The following is a 27,386-nucleotide window of genomic DNA, read 5'->3' as shown; positions in this document are numbered from 1 at the left end:
TCTACATGGACAAAACAAAAATTTTTATTAGCAAACAAGTAAAGATTCATCATCACTGGTATTGTTTTCAGAGAAGGAAGTAGATGACTGTAACATTGGCACTTCCACAGAATGGCAACAAGCTGCATGAACACCCAAAGGCTCCTCCTGGTATGAGTTAGGGCAACATTGGTTTTGTCCATTCACTTGGATATGAACATTCATAGGGCTGTCTGGATAACCAGATTCCCACATTTTTAAGGGTAATCTACATGGATCTTCACTCAGTGGATGACTTCCACTTAAACTACTGTCCTCTGGGACAGTCCTCCTGGATACTGACCCTCCATGGATCGTTTCTGTAACACTTTCAGATAAAGGATCTCTGAAAGCCTTTCCTGGATCTGCTTTACTGGACTGCTTAAGCTCTCTGTCAGAGTCAGCACTTAAAGATTTGTTGGTGTGTCCAGCCTCAGGCTCTGCATGTGCTGCTGTGCAGGTATTTGGCTGGCAGATGTTGGAAGGCGATGGCTCTGTGCTGTCAGTCTCTGGCTGCAAGCTGCTACATCCAGCCTCCTGTGGGCCCCTGGCTTGGCCATTTGCCTCTAAACTAGGTCCTTCTGGGGAAGCTGGAGGGCTCCCAGCAGTCCCATCAGCACTGCTGATGATTCCATCACCCAGAGTAGTCTGTGAGGTGCGGGCAGGTGTCAGGAGGGGGATCTGGCCTCTCACTCGAGGTCTGTGGAAGAGTCTGCTCCAGAGCCTGCCCAGGCGCCGCCGGGACGAGCTGCGTCTTGACGAGTGCCGTCTCATCTGCCTCCTCATGGCTGTTCTGATGTTCTGCAGCACAGAAGCCTGGAACACACAGGTAGCAAACTAGCATTTCACACGTTCTCAAAAGATTTCTAAACCCTGCTCTCCCCACGAGTATCTCCACTTGATCACAATGCTCAGACTTGATCCCCGTGCCTCCTTCTTAAATGCGCATTTTCTGACAATCTAGTTGAGAACATCAAAGTCAGCTCTGCCTCTACCAAAATACTCTCGTACATTCATAAAATGGTTTGGCTTGCAAGGGACCTTAAAGATGACCTAAAGATTCCAAATTTCCTGCTGTGAACACCTCTCACTAGACCAGGCTGGTCAATGCCCCATCCAACCCGGCCTTGAACACTGCCATGGAAGGGCAGCCACAACTTCTGTCTCTGACAGTGTTTCCTTTGAGTTTAAGCTCTACTTGTTGGCCCAGGAAATTAATTTTCCACTGGAGTAACAAACTCTTAAGTGCTTTATCACACTAGGAACTGTATCTCAGACACATACTTCTGACAGGGTACAGGAGTTTTCTGAGTACTCAGTAATGAAACAGAATGACTTAATGGCTTGCCAGCATAATTTACCTGTCAATGAAAAACAATCATTTTGGAAAACTAAGATTTTTCCAAAAATACTGCTAGAGACTTTATTTTCTTATTATTTCAGGTGCTTTGACAGTTTCAGCTTGAAAAACCTTTCTTTTCTATTTACTTTCTGACCTTTCTCTCTATCTCCATTCAGTCTTGATGTACAGCAAAAGTGCTTATCTCAGTGCTGTTCCCCAACAAACACAATTAATGGGTTCAAAAGTACCCACAGCACCTGTGGAACTGTGGTTCTTCAGCTCCATGTAACACATACACATTTTTATATTCCTTCCACATAATTAGCACAGCCCCTGAAATACAGTTCCAGATTGATTTTATCTAATTTTATAGCAGTTTGGCAGCTGAAATATTCATTGGCACTTGTGTGCGTACTTGTGATGCATTGTACACGGGGAAGTCTTCAACTGGGGGAATGAGTCCTTGTGCAATCAGCTGTCCATAGGAAGGTGGAGCTTCCCGGCGCACAAACTCTGCCTCCAGCCGTGTCATCTGAGTCTCAAATGCTCTGGGAACAGAACCAGAGGGAAGACATGGCACAGAAGTTACAGCTTGTCCTGCCTCCCTGACACTAATGTGTAACTGCCAAAGGGCTCATGCTAGGCGTTAAAATCACAAACTTTTCACTAAGCTCCACGGAAGACTTATCAGGATGCAAAAATGAACAAAAGGACTAAGGGTACTAAGTATAAATACGAATTAATCAAATCAGCAAACTCTCTAGTGCAGTCTCAGGCTGGACACTGTGGCAACTGAAGTTTTTTCAACTGGCCAGTAACTGTGCCAGTAACAGCAGTAACTTGTTGAGCAAGGGCCCAAGGGTTATTTTTGAAAAAGACGTTAAGAACTGGAAACTATCATACAACAGGGGTACCTTGCAGTTGCAGAGAAGTTTGCCAGACAGAGGCACTGAAGTTTCCACAATAGCACAGCAGCTCTTTTGCAGGTCCTTAATCATGCAGATTTGATCAGGAGAGAATGCAGAGCACACTATTTAAAACACAGTGTCAGCAGCATAGCACAGAACTGGTACATGATGAGATGGGAACCAGAAAGTCCCTTCTGATTCTCTCCTACAAGGCAGAACCTCACTTGCCTGTAACACACAGGCATAGAAACACACACTACACCTAAAATGAGGCATTCAGAACCAGGGGAAAGGGGCACAGCTTACACCATGGACAATTCCTGCTCAGAACAGTCCCACCATAGCAGGACATCACTTTTAGCAGTACTGAGAACTGGAGAATCTGAGGAGGGGTGAAGGGTTATTCAATTCAGATTCAGTGAAGACTTCGCTGTAGAAATTCAGCATTCAGTTTTTGGCAGGGGCAAGGGGTTTGTTGCAAGAGGATAAGAAGGAAAAGGAAACTGCTCAAGACAGATTAGGTTAGATACAGATTCTGCCACACTACACAATAAACATGTACTTCTCACAGACCACAGAAGAGCTGATATTTCCACTCACTGCTCCCAGAAATCTTCTCTAAGCCAAATGCAGTCACCACTATTTAGCTGTCATCAGGTCCTTGGATTTGATTTCACAGTATTTTGCAAATTCCCTGGTTAAGAATGAACTTTTTTTTCCTTTTAACACAATGGAAAAACCCGCCACAGATACAAAAACATCAACAAAGCAAGACACTCACCTGTATTCCCTGGTCCTCAGAGAATATAATTTAAATGCACAACCCAATGCTATCACTAGCAGCAAGCCACACACAAGACTCCCAATGAGAGCAGCTGTGATGACCTTCCTGGGAACAATGACCAGGCAGTTACGCTCATCACTTCCATCCTGGCAGTCTTCTTGGCCATCACAGCGCCAAGTCTCAAAGATGCACAGATTTGTCCCACAATGGAAATTTCCTGGCTGGCAAGTAAAGCAGTTTTTTTCATCTGAGCCATCTGGACAGTTCTTCTGGTTATTACAGCGGTCTAGTACTGAGTAACAAAGCCCACTGTTTCCTTCACATGGGTATTCATTCTTCTGGCAAGCAGGACAGTTCTCCTCGTCCTTGCCATTTGGACAGTGCCACCAGCCATCACAATGCTGCTTATCTGTGAAACACTCCTCATCACTTCCACAAGGGTGCTCCCAAGGAAGGCAATAGCCTTTCACCTGATAGGTCGCATTGAATCCATGGCCAGTGCTCTTGGAGCGGGCATGATATGAGACAGTGAGCTGGCCCTTTGATGACTCCACACTCACAGAATGTCTATTGTTGTGGTGTGAAAACGTCTGCATTAATTTATCACCTCTCTCTCCAATGCCATCATACACCTTTACATAGTCATTGTAGCCCAACTGCAAATCGAGCTGCAGCAGAACGTGCCGATTATCCTGTGTGTCCACATACCACGTGCAACGAAGGTCTGACCTGCTGTGATCAGCACGGAATAAGTCTGGGGAAGCAAAAGATCCATAGAAATTACCCAGCCTTTTGCCACAGGAAAGATCAGGACAATTATCTTCATCTGAACCATCACCACAGTCCTTAACCGAATTGCATCTCAGCTCGTTCATCAAGCATTTGGTGGAGTGGGCTGCGCTGCACTGAAACGTTCCTGAGGGACAGATGCTGGACGGAGGGTCCGTTGGGGGGACAGTGCAATTTCTCTCATCTGAGTTATCACCACACTCATCCATGGAATTACACTTCCAAGTACTGGGAATACACTTCCCATTTGCACAACGGAATTCATCTGACTGGCACACAGACTGACCTATCTTTCCTGTGAAAGAGGACAAGGAGAAAAAAATCAGTATCAAAACTTCTGATACCACTTTTCAACATCTACTACCATGCATGTCACAAGCTAATTAGTCAGGCCAGTACACTTCAGCAATACTGTTACAAAGCCACATGCAAGTAATATCAGTGTTACCACACCAATACTTTACAGTTATCGATGGCCCAAGACGCCTGTCAAGAAAAAGTACAGTTGTCGTCCACGTTTTGCCAGAGAGAGTATAAAGGGAAGCCAACAAACAAAGGAAGATTCTACCTCTAATATAAGAAAGGCGAAATCCCTGAGCCTGTCCTGAGCTTGATGCATCTGAGTGAAAAAATATCCATACATGGTCCCTTGCAGAGATGAAAGATGGAGGTATGGAAGATCCACACACTTTGTACTCCTCCCTCTTGGAAGATGGGCCGATCATCAACCAGTCTACTGCACACTTCTGAGAGTCTTCCAAATCAAAGTTCTTAAAACTGTTAAGAACAAAAGAAAGCACAAGTTACAAAGAGGACATGTATCTGGAACAAAACCTAACAGAGAAAGAACAGACTCTAATGGCTGACTTTCTGCATCAAGCAGTGCTGACATAAAGGTATCATATTAAAAGGCAGAGAAAACACCTACCTTCTATATACTACCTTGAGTATATAGAAACAAAACACATCCCCCAATCTGGAAAACCACCCATCTCACAAGCATAAATATCATACCAAAGTAGCTTCAAAAGCTGAAAGAATGAGTCTGCTTTTACTCAGTCCTTAAATAAAACTGCTTCCTAAAATACAGATATGAGGAAAAGCAAAGTTCCAGAATACATGATACAGAAAGCAGATTAATTTCAGCCGTTATTTCCAACTGTAAAAGCTTTGAAACTAGGGATGACAGGGTTGACTACTGTCTTGGAAAAAGAACAATAGGAAGCAGCACAACGAACCCTAAGGGGCTAAGTATGAGAGACACAAATCCACTCTTCGAGCCATGGATGGGCAAGGAGAGACCAAGAAGAGAGGGGTGGAAATGGAACCTAAAATCTAAATCCATTCTCTTTTAATTCAAAGATTAAAATATTCCCTTTCTGGGAGTGCAAATGCAGAGCAAACAAGACTATAACCTTTTATAGTCAATTTTCTAGCCCTTCTGCTGACACAGGCCAAGTGATTATTCAACAGTAGCTTATCTAGTGGAAAGAAGTACCCTGTTTGCAGAACACTGAACACAGCTGGACAATTCTCCTTAACCTGTGGCTCAGGAACCACATGTGGTATTTGTTCTCTGATGAAACAGATTACATTTCTATTCAGCAATCTGCAATGACAATAGCAGATTGCAGACTGCACAGAAAAGCATACTCATTAGGAAAGGGCACACTGTTCAGAACATTTAGAAATGAATTTTGGTCCTTTTTTATGTAACTCAGCTACACCAAATTAACTTGGTAGAAGTTTGTCTATACTCCATGCAAATATCTAGACAGAATTTTCAGAAAGGCAGATAAGCTGCTGCAAAATACAGATCTCCTTCTCTAAAGGATTTTTCACAAACATCAAAGACAAATTCTCTGAAAAAGATAAATGGAAAGATGATTTTCTGACATCAATGTGTATTTACAAAAGGCTGTCAATACCTGCCAGATCTTGACCTTTGAAGTTGAAAGAACAGCAACTACGTCAACTAGCTAATTCATTTAAGCAGGAGACTCAGCCTACCTGTAGGTTCTGCCAAACACATTGGCTTAATAACTCTCAAAAAAAATTTTATCAGCAAGAGCATGAGAAGTAAGAGAGCACTGAAAGTGGTAAGTTAAAATGGAAATTAAGAGATGACAAACAACGTAAGTGCAAGGACAATCCACCCAGAAACGTCCTTCCTTTTCTAACTATTTTTCTCCCACCAACCTCTGTGTATCCTCACAGCTGTGAAGAAATATTCCCACAGCACTTAATTTTTTGCTATAAGCAATCTCATCAAGCTTCTGAAACCAGCATATTTTGCAAGGACGTTTTAGATGACTGTGCAGCCAAAATAAAAAAATTTAAGCACTCAGCCATTCAAAGATAAACCAGAGTATTTGTTACAGGTGTTCTGCATAAAATGTTTTTAATGACCAAGAAAGTGAACAGCCTCTGCATTATGAAAAGGAATTATCCAAAGCATCAGAGAAGCTATAGGTACTCACATGAAGTTTGTTACATGAGATGTGAGACAGAATTACTGAGCTACCACATCAGTTTTGCTCTCTGTAACTGATTTTGGCACCACACATCATGTAGGGTTTCTATCATCTACTTGGAGGATTGTTCATAGGAATTTTTTAATGAAAACTTTTTGACCAAGTGTTGGAAATACCTAACTGTCCAACAAAAGTTTTTAAGAAAAGGGAACAGTCACTAAATCAAGAAATGGAAACTCAGAACTGGGAAGGGGGATAGGGAATAACTAAAAAAATTCTGTTTGTATGATACAAACAAGCTCATTTACTAAATCTTTTGATCCTTTACTTTTGTAGTTATTTTAGATGCACCAGGATCAACCTTAAAGAGGCAAAAAAATATTCGTCTATCCTACCCAGCTCCCAGCACTCCAGCTGGGTCCCACACTCATTTTCCTCACTCTGCTGAAGAGCTACTTTTGTCTATCAAGTAAATAATTCAGCCACAGCATGGTTACCCAACACAGACTGCACAGGGGAGAATCTGCCTGTACCATAAGCTGTCTATAACTTACTTTAAAATACATTTCTTTCTATACAAAAAATTAACACTTTTAAAATTCATACAAAGGAAGGACACTGAAAAGTCAGCTACATGCACACACCTTGTTTACCAACTCCTTTGCAGATGACAGCAATACCTCTCAAGAGCCTGCATTCGTGTATAATTAATAACTTTTCCTTGCACCTTGAAAGTCTAGTATTGTACATTGCTAACAAACAGCTTTTTTCAGTTGTAGAAGAGCCTTTAGTTCCAGCTTCCAATGCAGAAGCCCAGGCATATAGAGGATAACTAATTTTCCTGAGTGTCACTTGTGGATCTCAGACAGATTCAGAGCAGAATCCCACACTTCTTCACTAACAAATCCCAACTTCAGCCACAGAGTACAAGGGTGATGAGGCAGAATAGACTTGCAAGGAAACACTGTGTTTAATAGATTCTCTAAGAACACCATGCCTCTTCAGTAACCTCAAGCTACTGAAAAAAAAAGGTCTTGGTATTCAAAAAGGGCAATACAGAATATTCACGAGAACAAACTCTTTTACAAAAATAAACATCTTAATCCAAAGTGCCTAGAAGTTTCAAACACAATTTCTCTGTGTATGTTCTAGTTCTAATGTGAAGTTTTATGTGCAATAGATACCACAGCAGTTGTAAAATTTCTTCTGCTAAGAGTCAAAGCAAAGTCAAAGCAATTTGTTCCCCCTTACACAAACTAATCAACGGATTTATTTTCAACAAACTTCCCTTTGATTAAGGCATTGCCACTTTATTTCAGCACCTTTTTTATGTTACATTGCTCCTACTAGAAGCAAATTTTTCCTCATTTATGTTGGTGATTTTACACAAGACCAAAAGCATGATATACTTCAACAAGCCCTCACCACAAAATAAAAAACAACTTCTGAAGAAATACGAAAACAATATGAATACATATATTTGCTCTTCCGAGCATGTAAAATTTGGCTTCACTTTATAATGTGTTTTGACAACAAGGTTTTGTGTTAGAAATTACTTCCCTTCTACTCTGACATTAGGTAGCCAACTGATTTATTTTAGCCAAGAGTCTTGAATACTGCACTCAGCCCCTACTGCTTTACTTCTTTCATCATCTCTAATTAGATCTAGAGCTGCTCTGTTACAGTCGTCTGAAGAATAACTTAATCCTGCTACCCACTAAACATTTATTTATTCAGCTGAGCTTTCTCAAACTGGAATGCAAATTTTTCTGTCAAAAGATTAAGTCCAGTGGTTGAATGAGTATTGGTATACAGTGGAAATACAGGACAAAGACTTGTGTTTGTTGCTTGTATGACTACTCAGACACTGTACAGTCTTTGGAAAAGTACTGAAGTCTGTAGTTGCTGCTCTTGAGGGTAGTCTTGTACTTTTGGTATCAAAAAACTACATCATTTTTTGTGACTAGAACAAGAAACAGTAGCCATACAGAAACAGAGACTACTCATGTATAACATCCATACCTCACGCAGCACCAGTCAGTACCACAGGATTTTTAAACAACCTGGGCAGGAAAGCACAAGATTTGAGATGAAAAGCCAAAGACAGGTCTGCTCAGTCACTAATCCTCTCCAGCAAAGCCCTCTGACAGCTCTGCAGGACTGGCATGGGGACCCAGAGGTCCATCCTGCCATGCAAGCTGCAGTTGCACAGTGGACCTGAACTGCAGCCCTTGCACTGCTCAACTACAGCCTTACCCCCTGCACCCCACCTGCTCCAGACATCCCCCTCCACACAAGAGCTTCACTTCTAGAGCACTGCTCCCCTGCTTTGGCATCTTGGCACTCGGTGATGAAAGGAAGGAGAACCTGGCTTTCCTCCAGGCTTTTTTTTCTCTCACAACCAGAGCACACAGCCCTAGTTCACAGGGCAGGGAGAGCAAAAGCAGTTAAACATTGGCATTCCCAGCACTAGAACTACAACGCAAACAAAATATAACACTCACCACAGAACATCCTCTAAAATGGCCTGGCCCTTAGGCTGTTCTCACTGCTACTTGTGGATCTCCAAAACAATACAAGAATATAGAAGGAGACTGGTGTACAAGATGAAAATTATTGGACCAAATTTTGCAGGTTTTGTTTCTCCTGAAAGATGCTATTGTCTTGCTCTTGGAATGTCTCTTCCATGTTTTAATGGAAAAGTACAATAGCCTATTAAACACTGAAAGTATTCTGAATTTGAGAATCAGAACAACTCAGTGTGAACTGAGAAATGCAGCACTAGATCTTGTTTTTACTGAATTCTGCAGAAATCAGTAAACTCATCTGATTCTTTTTCCAGTGGCATGATACTGAAAAAAGGTAACCTCTAACAGTGAACAGAACTCCAGGAGTTTACAGAAAATTACAGGGTTAGTCATATATATCAGTTCTCACCTATGTACTCACATGAAGTAACAGCCTACAATGGGATCTTCCTATTATCTGACAAGTACTTTTACATGGCTGGAAAGTACTTCATTAAACCAGACTATCATTAACACACATTAATAGTCTATATATATATGAGAAAAATGTGCTTCCTGCAAAACTAATGTTTAGCAGAGCTTAGTTTTTTGCCACCTGTAATGAAAGGAATAGTAGCAGCTAGGGAAAAAAAAGTACATCTATAAATAACGTAGGGAACTCTCTACAACCTTTTCAGTAATTTAGGCACGAGGGACGAGAGATTAAAGAAAAAGAAAGCTTTCTTAGTAACTGGAAAAGGACAAACATGGGATGCAAAATCTGAATGAAAGCAATTAGTAAATAAATAAAAAAGTAAATGTCCAATTTGGTCTTCTAAACTAATTTTAAAAATTGGAGAATAAATATTATGGATAGGTCAGTAAGGCACAGTCCCAAAATAAAACCACCCAACCAATTAAGCAAGAAAAGTTATTTCTATTTGCCAGCTTCTCACAGGAAGTGTAGACTGTGAACAACTGATGACTTAATTGCCTCATTAAAAACGTCTACTTAACCACTGAAGCACAAGGACCTGAAGTCAGGAAAGCTCTATTCTACTCCCATCTCCAAAGCACCAGCTAACTGCATAACCTTAGGCAAGAGACACTGGGGCTATTTCTTCAAATGCTGAGCAAGTAAATGGCTATTATGAGATTTTTTTCCAATTAATGTCAAGTTCTGAAACACCATGAGTTTGGTAAATAGACTGTGAAGCAGTCCCTTTAACTCTTCACACAATAACACCCCAGCAGGAATATAGGAACACAACTCCATTTTATGCAGAAATAGAAACTCAAATGGTTTCTGACAATTTCTTTTTTCAAAGCCAGTGTTATGAATCATTGAAGTGAAAGCCAATGAAGGGGATCCCCTCTCCTTAATTAGTAAGAGACAGCTTGAGTGGGTCACTAAGTAGATAGCTTTTCAATATGCTTATCTTGAATTCTGAACATGGAGAACATTTTACTCACAGCCCCCTAAATTCCAGTAATAAAACAATAAATTTATACTCCATCCACACCAGAGTTAATTGCAACCATCAAGTAAGAGCAACTTTTAAACAAAAAAATTTAAAGTCTTTTTCTTAGGTATGAGGAAACATAAACCTATAAAGCCTATAAAATGATGGTACAAAAGCAGTTACTACATATGACATGTTTATCAGATTTTATATGCTTTTATGTAATTCTCTGTGAAAAGACACATAAAAATAGAGAAAATGGGTGGAAAAATCAAGTAGTTTCCAAAACCATAACTAGCAACTGATTACCTGAATTTAAAGAGACATAACAAAGTCCTGGGAAACAGTGGCTACAGACTTGTTCACAGGTCTCAATAGAACCATTCTATCAGACACATGAACTTGAAAGAAAATACTGAAATATGCATATACAGTGGTATAAGCACAAAGAACATCTACTTCCTGCTCATGGGAAGGCTCCTTCAAGGATTTCTAAGAAGTAAACTATAAAGCAAATCAATAAGCATGGAAATGTGAGGATATGAAGAACATCAATATACACATGAAAGACAGACATTAAGACATAGCTTATAAAGGAGATGGCCACAGAAGTCAGCATCTTACATACACGTGTAGATCTGGTCACTGGTCATCTGAAAGCTGCTGAAAAATGCGTTTATAAAAATAACCACCAAGTGCAAACAGTTTAGAAATAAAGAGTACTTTAAGTTGCAATTTTATCCCTTAATGACTCCTGCTGTTATCTTACTTACATAACTGCTCTTACTGTCAACAAGAATTCCAGATCAAATGAAGTGCATACTGTATGACACAACACAAAGGAGATGGGTTTTTTTGGAACCTTTCAAAATCCAGATGTTAGCAGAAGAACTCTGTTTGATTTTCCTAGGAAAATTTTAAAAGCTACTCTTATGCCCTTACCAACACACTGTTAGAATAAGAAGCATATCCAACTGGAAATCAGAAAACATGTTTGCATTTGAAACATCCTAACCTAGGCAAGTCAGCTCCTTTTACATCCTTGCATTGCAAGGGCAACAGCCTTGTAAAGAAACCCTCAGATGCTGTAACATTTTGCATTTCATACTCTGGAGTGAGTCATTCCAAGTACATTTCTAGTCAGAAACATTACAGCACAACAGTAATCCCTGGGATGTAAACATATAGTTTCTCTCGTCTGCGTGTGCAGAGGAGGGTAGGATATGGCTGTGCATTCAGTGATAGAAAACAAACACATTAAGAAGAGATCTTTCAAGTCATGTTGCTGTGCCCACATCTAAACTGTACACACATTATTACCAGTTGCCACACCTGACGTTCCTTTGTTTCTTTAGCCTCTGTTACACTCACACTTGCAGAAGAGTCCTAATTCTAATTGGAGCTCTGAGACATTTTCAGAGCTGAACTGCAGCATTATTCTCCAGAGTCAAGTCCTGTCTCTCATTTGTATGCTTTCTCAGTTTCCAACAATCTCTGCTTTGAAATAAATTCCCCACGTCCAACGTAACTTAATAGGGTTTAAAAGCATGTTTCTATTTATGAATTTCAAATGCTGGCAGGTGTTTACTTCATTACTTTTGGTGAGTAGTTCCTATTTTGAACTATGGATGGTGGAGCCCTCCTATTATTCCATCTGTGGCAGATTTGTTTTCAATTTCTGAGCATCTGCAGTTGTAGAGGTTTTGCAGTCCTTTTAAGCAGCTGAGCAAAAAATGAGCAGATGGTATCAAATGTAAGAGTACTAAAGCCCCCCCAAAAAACTTTTCCTAGGTAAGTAAGAAATTCTTGATTCGTGAAGGATCCTACCATTAGCCCAGAGAAATTAAACACATTCACAGTATGCTCACATTATACCCTGAACAATTTTAACAAACCATTTGCAGTACATTTCAGTCTTTATTGAATAGCATTTTTCTAGAAATGAGCTGAAATTGTACCACAAATGCTAACTATTATTTGATTTGTTGGAAATTAATATTAAGCAGAAAAGCATGTGTCTTTTGGTAAACAAGTAACAATAAGCAATAATTATCTTCAACTGTCTATTAAACATAGAACCATTTCAAGACATCAGTGAAAATGCCATCTTTTCTTTAAGAATTTTACATGCCCACTGAAGCTGTTCCAGGTTTCATAGTCTTCACCTACTGGTATTTATAAGCAATGAAGGGAAAAGGGACTATTTAACATGAGTAAATATATTGCTGTTTCCTACTCCCTCATCTGTCAGGGGTATAGGAAATTTCACACAGGCATTGTGAAGACAAATGCATTCAAAGACCACAAGTGACTTCTGTAAATAACAGATATCAGAAGAAGCCTACAGAAACAAGACACACTGAAGCATTTTTAAAAAGACAGAGGTGCCCAACCTGGAACCCTGTTCCAGTGTAACCAATTTCAGCTTTCTTCGGTCTTCAAGTGGCTCACACTGGTGTATCAGGCAAACTCACATTCTGTTTTATTTCAGCAAAGCAATCCTTTACCCCCACAAGTATCAAACCATACCTAATAGTTATCATATCTCCATGGTCTCCTTGAATGTACCAGCTGCAGTTTATGGCTGGAGGATAGTTTGATGGCCAAGAAGGACTATAGATGACTCCCCGTCTCTCTGTGTGCTGTTCCAGCTCTCCACTGCAAGCAGCTGTTAATAAGGGGAGAAAATAATATTGTTAACACTTTACCTAATCAACAACTCATATTAGCTTCAAGAGCTTTCATCAGTTTCTGGAGACTGCAGACATATGAGAGTCAACAGCTTTATCCCCTTACAGCTTTCTTCCCTGCCCTGTTTTTTTAAGACACCCACAGCAAGTGTAGGTAAGCATAACCTGCATTTCAATGCAGGACCAATCAATAATCTTGTATGAATCTACCACAGGCTACAATCAATATTACTGCACGGATCTGCCAAGAGGATGTAATACAGAAATCCTTCTTACCAGCTTCCCAAAGCCTAGGTAGGTCACCCAGCAAGGGAAGAACAATCATATTAACTGTAAAGTAGCTAGCAGCTCCTTTTTTTGTAATATTTGTTTCTGGACATACTGTTATTCTCTTAACCACATAAAGAGTTTGTAAGGGTTAAAAAAATACCACCACCCACCATACTCCCACCCCTCCCACAAAAAAGTAATCTGCAGTCCAATGTTAAATATTTTCACTGAACATTACTAAAGGACTCTACATTCCTTCTGAACCCACATAGATGGGAAAAATTTTCACAACAGGGAAAGGAGCAAACAAGGCCAAATAAAGCTCAGCATTTTCAAAGCACATTTAGTTCTTCCTATGGAAAAAAGCAGGCTATATCAAATACTTGCAATTTGTAATTAAGCATTCAAAAATAAAAATTAAATGTTCCAAAGACAAGTTGAAAAGCTGTTCTGATAGGAAAATGTAGTCCAAGCAGACTTCAAGAGGGAAAATTCTCTGTAATGCAATAGCTATTCTGAACAATCTCCAAAAACATTATTTAAACTATTTTTAAAACAAATTACTATCTAGAGCATGACTTGTGGACTGCAGCTGAATATTTCTGTTTTTGACAGAAGCTTACATTCTTGCATAGCTGAAAAATGGAGCAAGGGAAAAAAAAAAGGTTGACTATAGCTTGTCACCTCATACACACACGGATCCAAATACACTGCATTAAAAATGAGAGATTTACATTGGATGTGTGAAATCCAGCCACACAAATACACCATTTTCAATTCCCAGGCAGGATCAGCTTTAACTGCACTGGAGGGATGGAGGGATGGAGGACCAGCAAAGCTACTTGGCTGCAGTGAAGTCAGGTGGCAGGGCTGCCTGTGGAGCTCCTGGTTGGGGCTGGCCTGCAGTATGTCCCCTCCAGGAAACCTAGGCCTGGCACTATTCTGTTTGCTCACAGTAAGCACTTTGGAAGTGAGAGCCACAGGAATACAAAAAAGCATGAGGCAAGTAACTTACCTGAGGCAAAACATAAAATTGCTATTATTTTCATTCTCCAGGTAGTGCATTCCACTGAAATACACGCATATAATTCCTACTAGTCTCAAAGGCCACAAAATCATACAGCATACATAAATACATGAAAACATCTGTTCCTAAACACATATTTGACAGTAATGAAGCTACAAAAACAAGAACATTTTTGTTATCACATTTCTAAAACCAGAGTGGCTCCATGCCAGACGCTGAGATGCAGTTGCAATTAGTTACAAAAGCAAATGTAAGATCCACAGGACTTCTCAACTCCAGTTCTCAGTTTCTTTAGGTCTATAATTGTGCTCCTCCACATACTTGTTATTATGTCAACATATCACAACAGCAAAAGAGAACCAAGAGCTAGCAAACACAAAGGAGCTGGAAAGGCTGCATTTCCCAACTGCCAGGTTAATAACACTTCTAAATGGGAAGGAAACAGAATGCACAAAGTGAAAGAACAAATACAGCGGCAGCACTACGCAGAAGCTTCAGTAAGACCTGTGCAAGTATTTCTGCTGCCCTTGTACCAAATTATGTTCTGGATTAATATCCCTTATTCATACAGAATCAAAATTACACAAAACTTATTTAGTTTCCATTCTGAGGAAGTCCCACTGACAGGCTGATGGCTCTGCAGGAGCACTTCCATTCACACATCCATCAGTGTAGTTAGCAGAGCTATAATTCTCCCAAATAGTTGTTTCTCAGTTTTAAGAAGTAATTATAAAGACTCTGAGCAATAGTTAATTAAGTATCCCAGCTTTTTTTAAGTAATATCACTACATTTTTTTTCTTTTGGAATAATGTAGTTTCCTAACATAGAAGATCTGCTGTAACATCACAGTTTAGGTCTTCAGTGAGAACTGTTTTTTCTTATTCACACTGCACATCTGATATAAATGTGAGGCAAAAAAAAAAAACAAGCGACACAAGAAACAGATTTTTCCTTTTAACAGAAGAATTGTAGCTGTGCAAATCTAAGGACATGGCAAGTTAAGGGCTGCACTGAAACTACATGGCATTTTTGACAGTTCACCTGACAATGGCTATTGTTGCCAATACTTTGCCATGGCCTTATCCCCTCTGACACATACCAAGCATTTCAGACTTGTTCTATTCAAAATCAAAAGGAAAATTGCTTGGCTCTTGCAAAGGGTCCTGATTTGAATGGACCACAAATCTGAATTAATATTTGCTTTGGCTTAAGACAATTTAAAGGAGAAGTCTCTGGGTCTAGCTATCTCCCTCAGGGGTCCAAGTAATGAATGTAAGTAGATTAAGTGAAAAAATAACCCTTTACTAACAAGCAGAATAGCAACACTAAGTAACAACTAAATACGAAGCTGCTCAATCCTTGGACTCCCCAAAATAAAAGCGACCCCAAACAAAAATTGCCAGGCACAGTTATAGATGAGTACTGTGATGGGTGACTGTCACAATTAGAGGATGAATACTGTGTGTATGATAATTTTGTGGATATATGTATATGTTATTGCAATATATCCTCCCCTAGTCCCCTTCCCCTTGTATTGTGACCATGGGATAGCCAGAGTGGTGGGGGCATTTGGGGAGGTTGGTGGCTTGGTGCTGCAGCTGACCTCCAGTCAGGGTGTAAGGAAGCAATCTCCAGCAGTGGATGGCAGAGAAGGAGTTAACCAACAAGACTTTGGGAGGGCCTGGGGGTATAAAAGTCAGAGCATCCATTCTGGAGGTGAGCACAAGGTAGTTTAGTCCTGGGCTCCCAGTGCTGCTCTTTCTCCTTATTCAGTCTTTTGTTGTGTTTTTGTTAAGGTTTAATAAACCTTTGAAATTCTAAAAGTGAGCGTGGTTTCTCTCAACACCCCTAAGATGGTGCCCTGGATTTCAAGCATGCAGGGCAAAGGGGGAAATGGTGTCAGTCTTTTCCCCCACCTGTCTCTCACTTGGCTTTTCTCCTGACTGAAGTTCTCGGCATTCGGGGGCTGGGAAGGAACTGGTCTTGCTGGAGGCAGGGGCAGTGAAGACAGGGCTGGGAGCGGCTCCAGCTCCCGAAGCCGCAGGGATGGGGCTGGCCCCAGACTAGAGCTAGGCACTGCTTGCCCTCCGACTTCCCGAAGGGCCCGAGGAGAAGAGACCGAGCCCGGGGCTGTAAAAGAACTCCCTCCATGCCTCACCTCTGACCCCGCACCCGCGAGGGGCACAGAGCTGCTCGGGCAGCCTTTAAAAAACACAAACTCACACACAACACACACACCACTCCCGGCCCTGGAGCCTTAGAGATACAGGAACCATTTCTGGGCACTGATGACTGTGGGGTACACTGTCATTAGGAGTGACACCAAGACAGTATTGCCAAAACTGAATCACGCTCTTTTAACGATATGTCCACTGTCCCCTAAACCTGTTGGAGCAAACTGGGGACACACACATATACACCCCTCCCAAAACTACTGCAGTGTTTACCCAAACCTCACTGAATTGCCTCGTGGTTTTGATGCCTTTTTTTCCCCACCAAGGCTCATTACTATAGGATTTACAAATATCAGTCGACCTCCCTCCTAAAGCAGCCAGTTCTGCTCCCGGTGCACTGACTGCTGCAAGGCAGAAAAGGTGAATTACCCGAGCACAGCTTCCAGCAGCTCTTTCTTCATACACATAAATTTTGAAAGAAAAAACATTACTAAACACAGCTTTCAGTGCTGACAACAAAATGGTAAAACCACACAAGGGCAGAATTTTATACTGCTGGGGCTTCAATATCAATAAAAAGGTCCCACTTCCCTCCTCAGCTCCTGACCATGAAATCACAAACATTCCTAAGTACTGTTTTATTAAGCTGGGCTTCAGCATGACACTGTGATTCCTTAAGGAAATTAAACAAAAGCCTGTTCAAATTGCCAAAACAGCTAAAGGAAAAGGAAGTTCCTAAATAGAAAGGTACACTCCTGGATTCTGAAGACTTTATCATCAGTGACAACGACAACATGTAAGAATAGCAGTGATAACACTTTTTCAACAATTCCATGTCTTTCCACAGCCTTTCTGCACAAACCTAGAAGTGAAATCCCAATTCACTAAAAACTCCAAACTGCTTAAATTTCCCACATTTAGCATTATTGAAAAAACATAAAAATACCAATTCCTGGATTGGCAAACTGACCCACCAAAAATCTTACTGAGATAGTGCTTTTAAAGAAAAGATAAATTATAAAGACAGACAATAGTAAATCTTCTACAGTTAAAAAAACAACCCTAAACAACAACAAAAAAACAAGCAAAAAAAACCCAACAAAACCACACTTTAAACAAATGCTAGAAGAGACTTGAGTTCAGAGAGTTTCATTTTTATGTCAAGAGGGCATTAATCTTAATAAGGCTTTCTGTAACAATCAAATGGATTTCTTCTACTGTAAACAGCAGTAGATTCCCTCTGCTAGTTAAACTGTAACTGAGACAAGGTAACTCAAAACTGTATGAAGACAAGAAAACATGAAGGCTACAATACTAGGAGGTTTTCAGCATATTTGTGGAATAAAAGCCAGATGTTACAACTCTATTTCTAGTGAAAAAAAGTGTTAGAAAGCAGCAGAGCCAACTGGAAGAAGTTCTACATATTTTAAGCTGAGGCAGTATCACCAGTCTAAGTAAGCAACTGTGTAATTACTTAATTTACACTTTGTAAACTCACATACCATACACCAAACTCCATCAAAAGCTAAAGAACCATCCAGGCAGAATATACTGGGATATAAATGACACTGTACTTTTTCCAATGAAGGAGTGGAAAATACTGTGTTGCAAACAACAGGTTTGTCCACATGGTTTATCCACACTTCCTCTAAGCTTAATTTAAGCAGGTTACCTAACCATAAAATTACAACCTTCTCTTGATTTAAACCTTCTCTTATCCCCCAATTTTGACTTGAACACTCAAGCTCCCACATTATGGGATTTTCTGTTTTCCAATATCCTTTCCTTCCATCTCCCTTATTTGCCGTTTTTTGGCTTTAACATAAATTGCAGCCTGTTTGGGAATAAAGTACATCTACATGTATGACGGCGTATTAACAGTCACAAGGGGGTCCTTATCACTAAGAGGACCCTGACTGCAATAGCCCTGTAATGACAGTAAGTCACAGCACTGCTAGAGAGAAGGAAATTACACTAAGTGCTGCAATTCTGCTTGAATTTCCACGCTGACATTCACAAGACATTTTTAATATTGTTTTATCTCCTTCAGGAATGAGCCACTCTCCCTGACTTGATGCTCCCAGGCACTTCCTAAACACAGAATTTTCCCGTGAACATGTCAGCATGAGCTATGACCTTAGCCTCAAACTTAAAATTTTTATCTATCACAATGACAATGATGCAGTCTATAATCCTGTTGTGGTTTAAACCCAACTGAAAAATAACCCCAGGCGGCCACTCCCCACCCCCTTGGGTGGGAGACGAAATGCAGATTAGGGGTTGAGATACCGATGTAGCGTTATGGTAACAATTTACAGTTTAGCAGCGGCCAGACGAGGCAGCAGACGGTGCCGGCAGCGCTGACAGAGGTGAGGCCGCGCCGAGCGCTCCGAGCCCGGACAGCGGCACAGAAGGGACGGAAATGGCGGCGCGGCCTCCGAGCAGCGCCTCGGGCCTGGCCCCGCCGCCGCGGCCCTCCCGGCACGGGGACAGCGAGCCGGGCCTTGGGGACAGCGGGACAGCGAGCCGGGCCTTGGGGACAGAGGGACAGCGATCAGAGCACTGGGGACAGCGGGACAGAGACCAGAGCCTTGGGGACAGGGGGACAGAGATCAGAGCACTGGGGACAGAGGGACAGCGAGCCGGGCCTTGGGGACAGTGGGACAGAGATCAGAGCCTTGGGGACAGAGGGACAGTGACCAGAGCCTTGGGCACAGCGGGACAGAGATCAGAGCCTTGGGGACAGCGGGACAGCGAGCCGGGCCTTGGGGACAGAGGGACAGCGATCAGAGCCTTGGGGACAGAGGGACAGCGAGCTGGGCCTTGGGGACAGACGGACAGCGATCAGAGCACTGGGGACAGCGGGACAGAGACCAGAGCCTTGGGGACAGGGGGACAGAGATCAGAGCACTGGGGACAGAGGGACAGCGAGCCGGGCCTTGGGGACAGAGGGACAGCGATCAGAGCCTTGGGGACAGCGGGACAGAGACCAGAGCACTGGGGACAGCGGGACAGAGACCAGAGCCTTGGGGACAGAGGGACAGCGAGCCGGGCCTTGGGGACAGCGGGACAGCGAGACAGCGAGCCGGGCCTTGGGGACAGAGGGACAGCGATCAGAGCACTGGGGACAGCGGGACAGAGACCAGAGCCTTGGGGACAGGGGGACAGAGATCAGAGCCTTGGGGACAGAGGGACAGCGATCAGAGCCTTGGGGACAGCGGGACAGAGACCAGAGCCTTGGGGACAGAGGGACAGCGATCAGAGCCTTGGGGACAGCGGGACAGAGACCAGAGCCTTGGGGACAGCGGGACAGAGATCAGAGCCTTGGGGACAGAGGGACAGCGATCAGAGCCTTGGGGACAGCGGGACAGAGACCAGAGCCTTGGGGACAGCGGGACAGCGATCAGAGCCGCGGGGACAGCGGGGACAGCGATCAGAGCACTGGGGACAGCGGGACAGAGACCAGAGCCTTGGGGACAGAGGGACAGAGATCAGAGCACTGGGGACAGAGGGACAGAGACCAGAGCCTTGGGGACAGAGGGACAGAGATCAGAGCACTGGGGACAGAGGGACAGAGACCAGAGCCTTGGGGACAGAGGGACAGAGATCAGAGCACTGGGGACAGAGGGACAGCCATCTCAGAGCCTTGCGGACAGAGGGACAGTGATCAGAGCCTTGGGCACAGCGGGACAGAGATCAGAGCCTTGGGGACAGCGGGACAGAGATCAGAGCCTTGGGGACAGAGATCAGAGCCTTGGGGACAGAGGGACAGTGATCAGAGCCTTGGGGACAGCGGGGACAGTGATCCCCGGGCCTTGGGGACAGAGGGACAGAGACCAGAGCCTTGGGGACAGAGGGACAGCGAGCTGGGCCTTGGGGACAGGGATACGGGCCTTGGGGACAGCGACCCGGGCCTTGCCTGGCACCGGGACAAAGCCCAGGAAGACTTAAAAGTCCTAAACATCCTAAGATGTCATCGTCTGTCTTAAACGTCATTTAAAAAGTCACTCTTTCATTAGAACACCTCTTTGTACGGGGAAGAAACAGTAACAGCTCAAATGAACAGTAAATACAGGTAATGAAAGTGTGTCTTACCTAATGATGTAACAGCACTTTCTATTTTCCCAGTCAGGAAGAGATTCACTGTGTAAAGACAGAAAAATAACGTTCAGACAGATTCTAGTGGTGCAGAGTGGCAGTCAATAGTTAACAATTCCTAGGTGTTTGCTGGGCTGTTAGCATAAATGCGTTGCAGTTTTCCAACAAGAACTTTGCTTATCTGCACAGGCAAGTAATGTAATCAACTATTATCCTTTACTGTTGCTAGAACAAGTCAATACATAATGTAAGTTTAGCACCTCTGAAACACTACCAAAAGAAACGATTGCCAATCTATTCTAAATTGTCTTCCATAGGATTAATTTAAATAGAGGAACTCAAAAGAACAACTACACTAAAACATTTATCATCACAGATAGTGACTTTACCTGGTTAAATGCTGGATAACTAATGCGATTATTATCCTTAAATACTTCTCCTCTGAATAAAGCAAAGTTTGTTCCCCTCAGATAAATGTCACCTTGTAAATCAGCTGCTAAAGCTAACATGATTGCCTTGACTAAGCAAAAGTTTTCAACAAGGTCCACTAATACAATCAAAACAGGATGAGGCAGTACATCTGACTAGCAAATTAAGTTTCAAAGACTCTTCACTTTCTCAAAAGTCTTCTCTCACAGTATATACCATTAAAGTGATCTGGAAAGAGTAGTTATTGCCAAAGAAAATTTGTCCTGTGTCACTGTGGCTCCAGAAGTCAGCATTAACATGTAATTCCCTGTTAGTTTCCCCACACATTCTTTAAGGCATTTCTTTAAAAATTACAGCATGTTCCACTGACTGCTCTCATATCAACAGTTATCTGTAATCTACAAAGATAGCCTATTAGTAAAATGACAGATGCTTAGAAGTATTAGAAACGTTTAAAATGTTACCAAAAACTTAAATTACAACATCCCAGCCCAAGCACTCACTTTGGCTTTATTTTGAACACCTTAAGTCCTAAATCTTTTAATAGGCAATAATTTAGTTAAAAATATAATTTAGAAATCAACAATAAGAGAGGAAGACAAACCGTCCCTGTTCCCAGTAGTCACTTAGGAAGCAGCTGACAATTAACACTATTTATGGCTCAGTGTAGGCCCCCATTGTCTTCTACACAGTCTAAACACATCACAAAACAATGACCCTTCCCCTGACTACCTTCTGTTGTAACTTAAACCAGCACAAGAGGTACAAAAAGTATCAGACACTAAAGGGATGGATATAAAAAACAATTCCTTAGCTTTTCAATTCAGGCCCAGTCACGTTTTTCAGTCACCACACTACAGCAGCCCAGGTGCCTACAGCTGTCCCTCCCTGACTTTTATCAGGCTATCCACAGTTTGGATTTTCTCCCTTTGGGACGACTGCTACAGACCTCAAGGCTGAGGCCAGGCCCTGCAAAACAGAGAGGAAGACTGCTCCTGGTGTCACTCATCACAGACTTCAGGGCTCTACCACAGGGACAAGGGCAGTGACTTCTCCCTCCTTCTAAGCACTCTTGGGACTAAGCTTTTAGGAACACCCAAAACAAGGAGGGCAACTAAATGGCAGTGTATGTAATGCTATAGCTTGAGGAGAAACACACCTGAGCCGTAATTTGTGTTAATAAGCATTACTATGATGTTCAAAGGACCCTGACAGCACTTATTTTATTATATAATTACGTAACATTAGTAACATTGTTATAGATAACAACAGTGTCCCACATAACTATTTCTTCTTTCACAGTGCTAGTTTGCTCCCTTAGGTGAATAAACCTACCTTGAAGCAACAATACCATCCTGTACCAGGAAACAACATGGCTCTGTTAACTCTGGCAAAGCAGCACATCTGTTTGTGACAAACTGCATCGTGGCAGTAACAGCAACACAACACTTCCTCACACAGTATTAAAGTGCCACTATTTCTGTAACCATAGTAATACAGTCCTAAAGACTGAGATTAAATTAATCCATGATTATGTCACAAATTTATATTCATGAGAATTAAAATACTCGGTTTTGCTCTAAAGAAAATACATGAATATACTCTGCGTGACTAGAATCAGCACAACTAAAAGCAGTGTTTGAAGATACACTGTATGGAAGAGTCTCTGTCTACCAGCACTACCACTGTAATCTTTCTTTATATGTTTCCTACCTGAATACTCTCAACAGCCGTAAGAGAAACGAGCTCTGAAGCAGAGGTTTCCTCACATGGCTTATAAGAGGCCCCTATGTCCTTTTAATGGAAATAAGTAGGATAAAGACAAGGGGCATAATAGAGTGGAATCAGCCAACTCAGAGCTACATTACTGAGGACTGTTTAACAGAAAGCCCAAGTTCACTACCACAAATGCAGTTATAGGCAGCCTTGTACACCACACCTGACAGATACCTGAGAACCCCCAGAAATACTCATTTATCTCTGAAAAAAACTTTTACTGGCTGCAGTTGCAAGTTCTTTGCTCTCATTTTCAAACCCTTTTATACCAAGAAGTCAGCAAAAATACCTCTTTAAAATAAAATCTAAATCTCACACCAGATACTTTCCCAAGCAACTGAATAAGCTTAACAGTTTCCAGTATTGATTTTGCTCACTCAAGACCATCAAATCAAACCACAAGAGCACTGTTAAACCAGCACACAGATCTCCAAACTCTCAGAGGCCCATAAGAAAGAATAGCCACTCCCTGCTATTTTCTTGTCTCATGTCAAAACAAAAACAGGTGAGAGACTAGAGTATGATAAAGTTGTTTTTTCTTCTTAACTGTTGAACAGTTACGAGAAAGCCAGAAAAAGATCCCCCAAGTGCTTCAGTTGGCTTGAACTCCATGTTAAGAATCTTACTGTGCCATTCATTTGGATTGCTAATAAATCTCAGGGTGAGGTTTGCAATTTGGAAGGGGGCTATTTGGATCAAAAGGGAAGTTTACATCTTGGCCCCTCCACACCAAATGACAGCTAGCAGGCTTTCCCCACAGCCAGGAGGAGAGACATCAGCTTCACTGATTCCTTCTTATTTGATAACTTTCTATGTCCTCCAGAATTTCTCAAGAATGAGAAACAAAATGGCCTCACAAAAGAACAGTTGAAACAAACCCAATTCCAGTCTTTGGAGCAGCAGTTTACAGATGAAGTCACACAGCAATGGTCAGTGGCAGTGCATTGATACAGACACCAAACACCCACCTACAGGCCATGGGGAAACAAGAAAAGAATGGCAGGAAACAAGAACCAAAAACAACGATGAAAGGAAAGGACAGACAAGCAGGAAGTAAAATACAAATATAGTTAAAGTAGCAGCATTATATTCTTATTGGTTCACTGAAGCAAAATACCTTACAAGCTTCCCACCTCTCATGTTTCTCAACTTCCACTACTGTCAGTTGTGCAAGGAATAGGAATAAAACATTCCAGCTGAAAAGAAGAGCCAGACAGTGAAATTCTAGAAGTCAGAGAAAGCAGAAATCTACTAAACTTCCAAGCTGACATCACCCACACCTAAACATAAGAAGTGTTCTCACTTCAGCCCTGGAGTTTACATTATCTTTTATTATCTCATTAGTCATTTTAACAATAACCATGCTGTTTATATAAACTAATAAAAGGTTTAACTAAAGGTCTGACTGGGCCACGAAAACAAAAAACAAACTACAAAACAAACCTAAACAAAGTGAAAAAACCCAAAACACTCCCCCAAAACAATATGAAATTCAGAGGTACAGGGAAAATATGTATATTTCTCTAACTTTAAATAAGCACATTATTCCATCTCTGAAATCCTGTCAAGACTGCAAAAACCAGGAGTGGTAAGACCTGGATGTTCAAACTGTTTTGCCGTTTAGCTAGCTTTTTATATTGTACTTACATTAATTAAAACTAGATTTGAATTTTACATTTGAAATAACCACAGCAACCCTTCAACTTCCTGTGTTCTTCTAGGTAAGTACTGATGTTAAGGAAGCACTTTTACAAAAACAGAACAAGCAGTCTGACCACAGATATCCCTTTCTGATCGTTTACATAACGAGTAGTAACTGCCGCTTGGGATTATTAAAAATTAGCTTTAATCCACTTCATTAGCAAAGAGACATGGGTTAAAACATTGTGGACCAAGGAGCTGTGACAGTTCACCAAGTAAGTGTTAGGAGGGCTCAGTGCAGCCCCAGCACTGCTTATCTGCATGCGGTGCTCCCGACTACACTGCCCCACCAGAATCCTCTGGCAGGGCGCAGGAACGGAGCAGTCATCTCTTGTAACTCTTAACTTCACGTGCCCCTGTTAAATGTTAAAATTACTTAACGTGCCTGGTTAAATAATACCGGGGCCTGTCGTTCATTCGTTCTAGTCACAGCTAGGCGCCAACGCCTCTGCCTAACAAAAAGCATCTCCCCTGACTGAACGGGTGACAGACTGCAAACCAGCAATACGCTTCATCTCGTTGCTATAACTTCACACCTGCTGAGAAGCAGAGCGGACATCAACGGCTTCAAGCAGAAGGGAGGGATGAGAGCAGAACATGGCAGAGACAAAAAGGGAGAGAAAATGTTCCTTCCCGCCGCCGCCGCCACTCAAGAAGAGGGAGGGGGGGCGGGCGCGCAGCGGAGCCAAGCGCCGGGCAGACCCTGAGCGAGCCGCCTCTCGCACCGCGCCCCGCACAAGCTCACAGCACAAGTAGAACCGGTCATGCCTCCTGAACTTTTTTTTTTTTTTTCCCCAGAGCTGCGCGAGGTTATGGCAGCGCTTCCAGAGCCAAGGGCAAGGCGCGGGGTTCCGCAGGATCCGGCAGCGCTCTGCACGGCCCCACGCTGCCGGGCATGGCAGCCCGAGCGGGCGCCTGAGCGACCGGCGGCCGCACCGCCCCTCGCCCCGTTCGGAAGCGGGGTGACGGGAGGGGGTTCCGCCGGCACCGTTCGGTGTGCGGCAGCCTCGTCCCGTCCCGCGACCCCTGCCCCCGGTCACTTCCCGTAGGGGCGGAGGGGGCCCGGCAGTCTCCACGGCCGTGCCCGGACGTGCCCCGCCGCCAGGGATCGGCCGGGCCGCACTCACCCAGGCAGATGGCAGTGAGCGGCGCCAGCGCGCCCTGACGGAGCTCCGCGGCCGCTGCCTTCTCCATGGCGGGCCGCCGTCGCCTGCCCTTCAGCGCGGGGGGAACCGCGGCGGCTGCGGCTCCGCATCGGCCGAGCCGCTACGCCGAGCCGCGGGAGCCGGCGGTGCCGCCGGCCCGGGGTGCCCCCGCCCGCCGGGGAACCGGGAGTGGCGCGGGCGGCGGCGGCCCCATGGCCGGGCCGCGCTCCGCTCCGGGGCAGGTGGCACAGAGCAGACCGCAGCGCCGCCGCCCCACGTGACAGGCCCGCCGAGCAGCGGCGGCGGCGGCCGGGCCAGACGGCGAGGCAGCGCAGCGCCGCCTGGCTCCACTACGCTCCGCTCCGCTCCGCTCCGCGCACACCTGAGGGACCGCCGGCAGCGGGCGGGCGGAGCGCGGCCGGGGGCGGAAGGGAAGGCGAGGGCCGAGCTCGCCCGCGCAGCGCCGGCGGCCGGGCTTCCTGTCAGGCACGGCTCTCGCCGCGCCCCTGCGCCCGCGGCCGTGGCGCGGCCCAGCCCTTGCTCCCGCCGGGCCGGGCCGGGCCCCCCCCGTGCCGGGAGCTGCCTCGGCCCAGCGGGTCACCCCGATGCCTTTTCCCGGCAGAGTTTCCACCGGAGCTACGCTGAGTTGGCTCCGCTGTAGCTGCTGAGAGTGAGCGCTGTGATCGGTGATGGGCGCAGGGAGAAAAACCTCCCCAGGAGCGCGGCTGTCCTTGGAGCTCTCACAGTCCCTTCGCCCGTGCCAAGTGTTGGGACCCAGACCCAGGCCCGGACCCTTACAGGCCCTGTGAAACAAGTTACCTGGTCATCAGACAGGTAACGTATCCACAGCAAGCCAATCTGGATTAGTGTAAAAGATGTAAACCCATCCCGTCCCACTGAAAATGGACAAAGCTTAGCGTGCTTACAGGCAGCAAGATGACAGAAGTTAACTGGGAACTTCATAAAGGGGATTGAAAAGCGGTGCAAGGTGACAGGTCCCCCTGCTCAGGTTGCCCCGGAGAGCTACAGCAAACCAGCTCTACCTCCCATGTTTGCTGCACTTCTCCCTGCGTTCCCATTTGTAGATGCTCACACACGGCCCCTGAGATAAAACGTGGCTGTAGTAGTGCGTCAGGGCTTGAGGCCATCCTTGCCCTCACTGAGCTGCAGACCTGTGCCTTATCTTTTCCTTATCAATTCCTTTGTTGGAATTATTATAATTGTAATTCGCATTTGCCTGTCAATCTGGCTCTTCATGAAAGCCTGATGGATGACTGGCCTGAGGATCAATATTATCATCTCTAGTGTACCTGGAATGAGAGAAATGGATGTCATAATAAGTACTTGTACTGTGCTAGAGATGCCGAAATAATAAGTGGGTCAGTACAAACAAAGTTGACCTGTAGGTGAGAAGGCCACACATTCTGCACAGCAGTGCTGATCCTACCTGCTCTGCAGATACAGCCTATTTCACACTTGTCTGGGCAATTTTAAATAGCATAGTAAATCACACAACAGTTTTTCACAACTTAATTCTTCCTAATCTACAATTCTTAAACCTTTAATGGACCCATGTTTGTAAAATCATTTCATCTGGATTTTTGAGCAGTAATCCTCAAATTGTGGGTCTGTAAAAGCAATAATGGGATGGTTTCATAAAATAATTTTTCCTCGGTGAGTCTATTACTGTAATTAAAAAAAAACCCAAACCATATCTAGTCACCCCTACATGCTGCATGAACCCTTTTTATGATAATTATGCATAAATTGCATCTCTCATTTCCATTAAA

The 27,386-nt window shown here is 43.5% G+C and overlaps 1 protein-coding gene across 1 annotated transcript; it reads right to left on the bottom strand.

Annotated features, from left to right (window-relative positions):
• Nucleotides 1–25,853, bottom strand: LRP3 (LDL receptor related protein 3). Its single transcript, XM_062500117.1, has 7 exons — nucleotides 25,579–25,853; nucleotides 20,543–20,590; nucleotides 12,815–12,953; nucleotides 4,410–4,618; nucleotides 3,050–4,136; nucleotides 1,776–1,908; nucleotides 1–834 (listed from the first exon to the last, which is right to left on the bottom strand). Exons 1-7 carry the CDS (start codon nucleotides 25,643–25,645, stop codon nucleotides 28–30), a joined length of 2,490 nt encoding a protein of 829 aa, XP_062356101.1. The 5' UTR covers nucleotides 25,646–25,853; the 3' UTR covers nucleotides 1–27.
• Nucleotides 25,854–27,386: the final 1,533 nt, after the last annotated feature.

This window comes from Cinclus cinclus, chromosome 11 (genome assembly GCF_963662255.1).
Source record: "Cinclus cinclus chromosome 11, bCinCin1.1, whole genome shotgun sequence".
NCBI lineage: Eukaryota > Metazoa > Chordata > Aves > Passeriformes > Cinclidae > Cinclus > Cinclus cinclus.
The sequence above is the reverse complement of the archived record's forward strand: the minus strand, read 5'-3'. Positions and strand labels throughout refer to the sequence as shown.

What these genes read in the sequence shown, in the direction of transcription:
- LRP3 (XM_062500117.1), bottom strand. Translation starts at nt 25,645, where the DNA reads ATGGAGAAGGCAGCGGCCGCGGAGCTCCGTCAGGGCGCGCTGGCGCCG. An exon ending in GCTCACTGCCATCTGCCTGG is followed by an intron (nt 20,591 to 25,578) that starts GTGAGTGCGGCC and finishes GTCTTTACACAG; the next exon opens with TGAATCTCTTCCTGACTGGG. An exon ending in AAGTGCTGTTACATCATTAG is followed by an intron (nt 12,954 to 20,542) that starts GTAAGACACACT and finishes CCTTATTAACAG; the next exon opens with CTGCTTGCAGTGGAGAGCTG.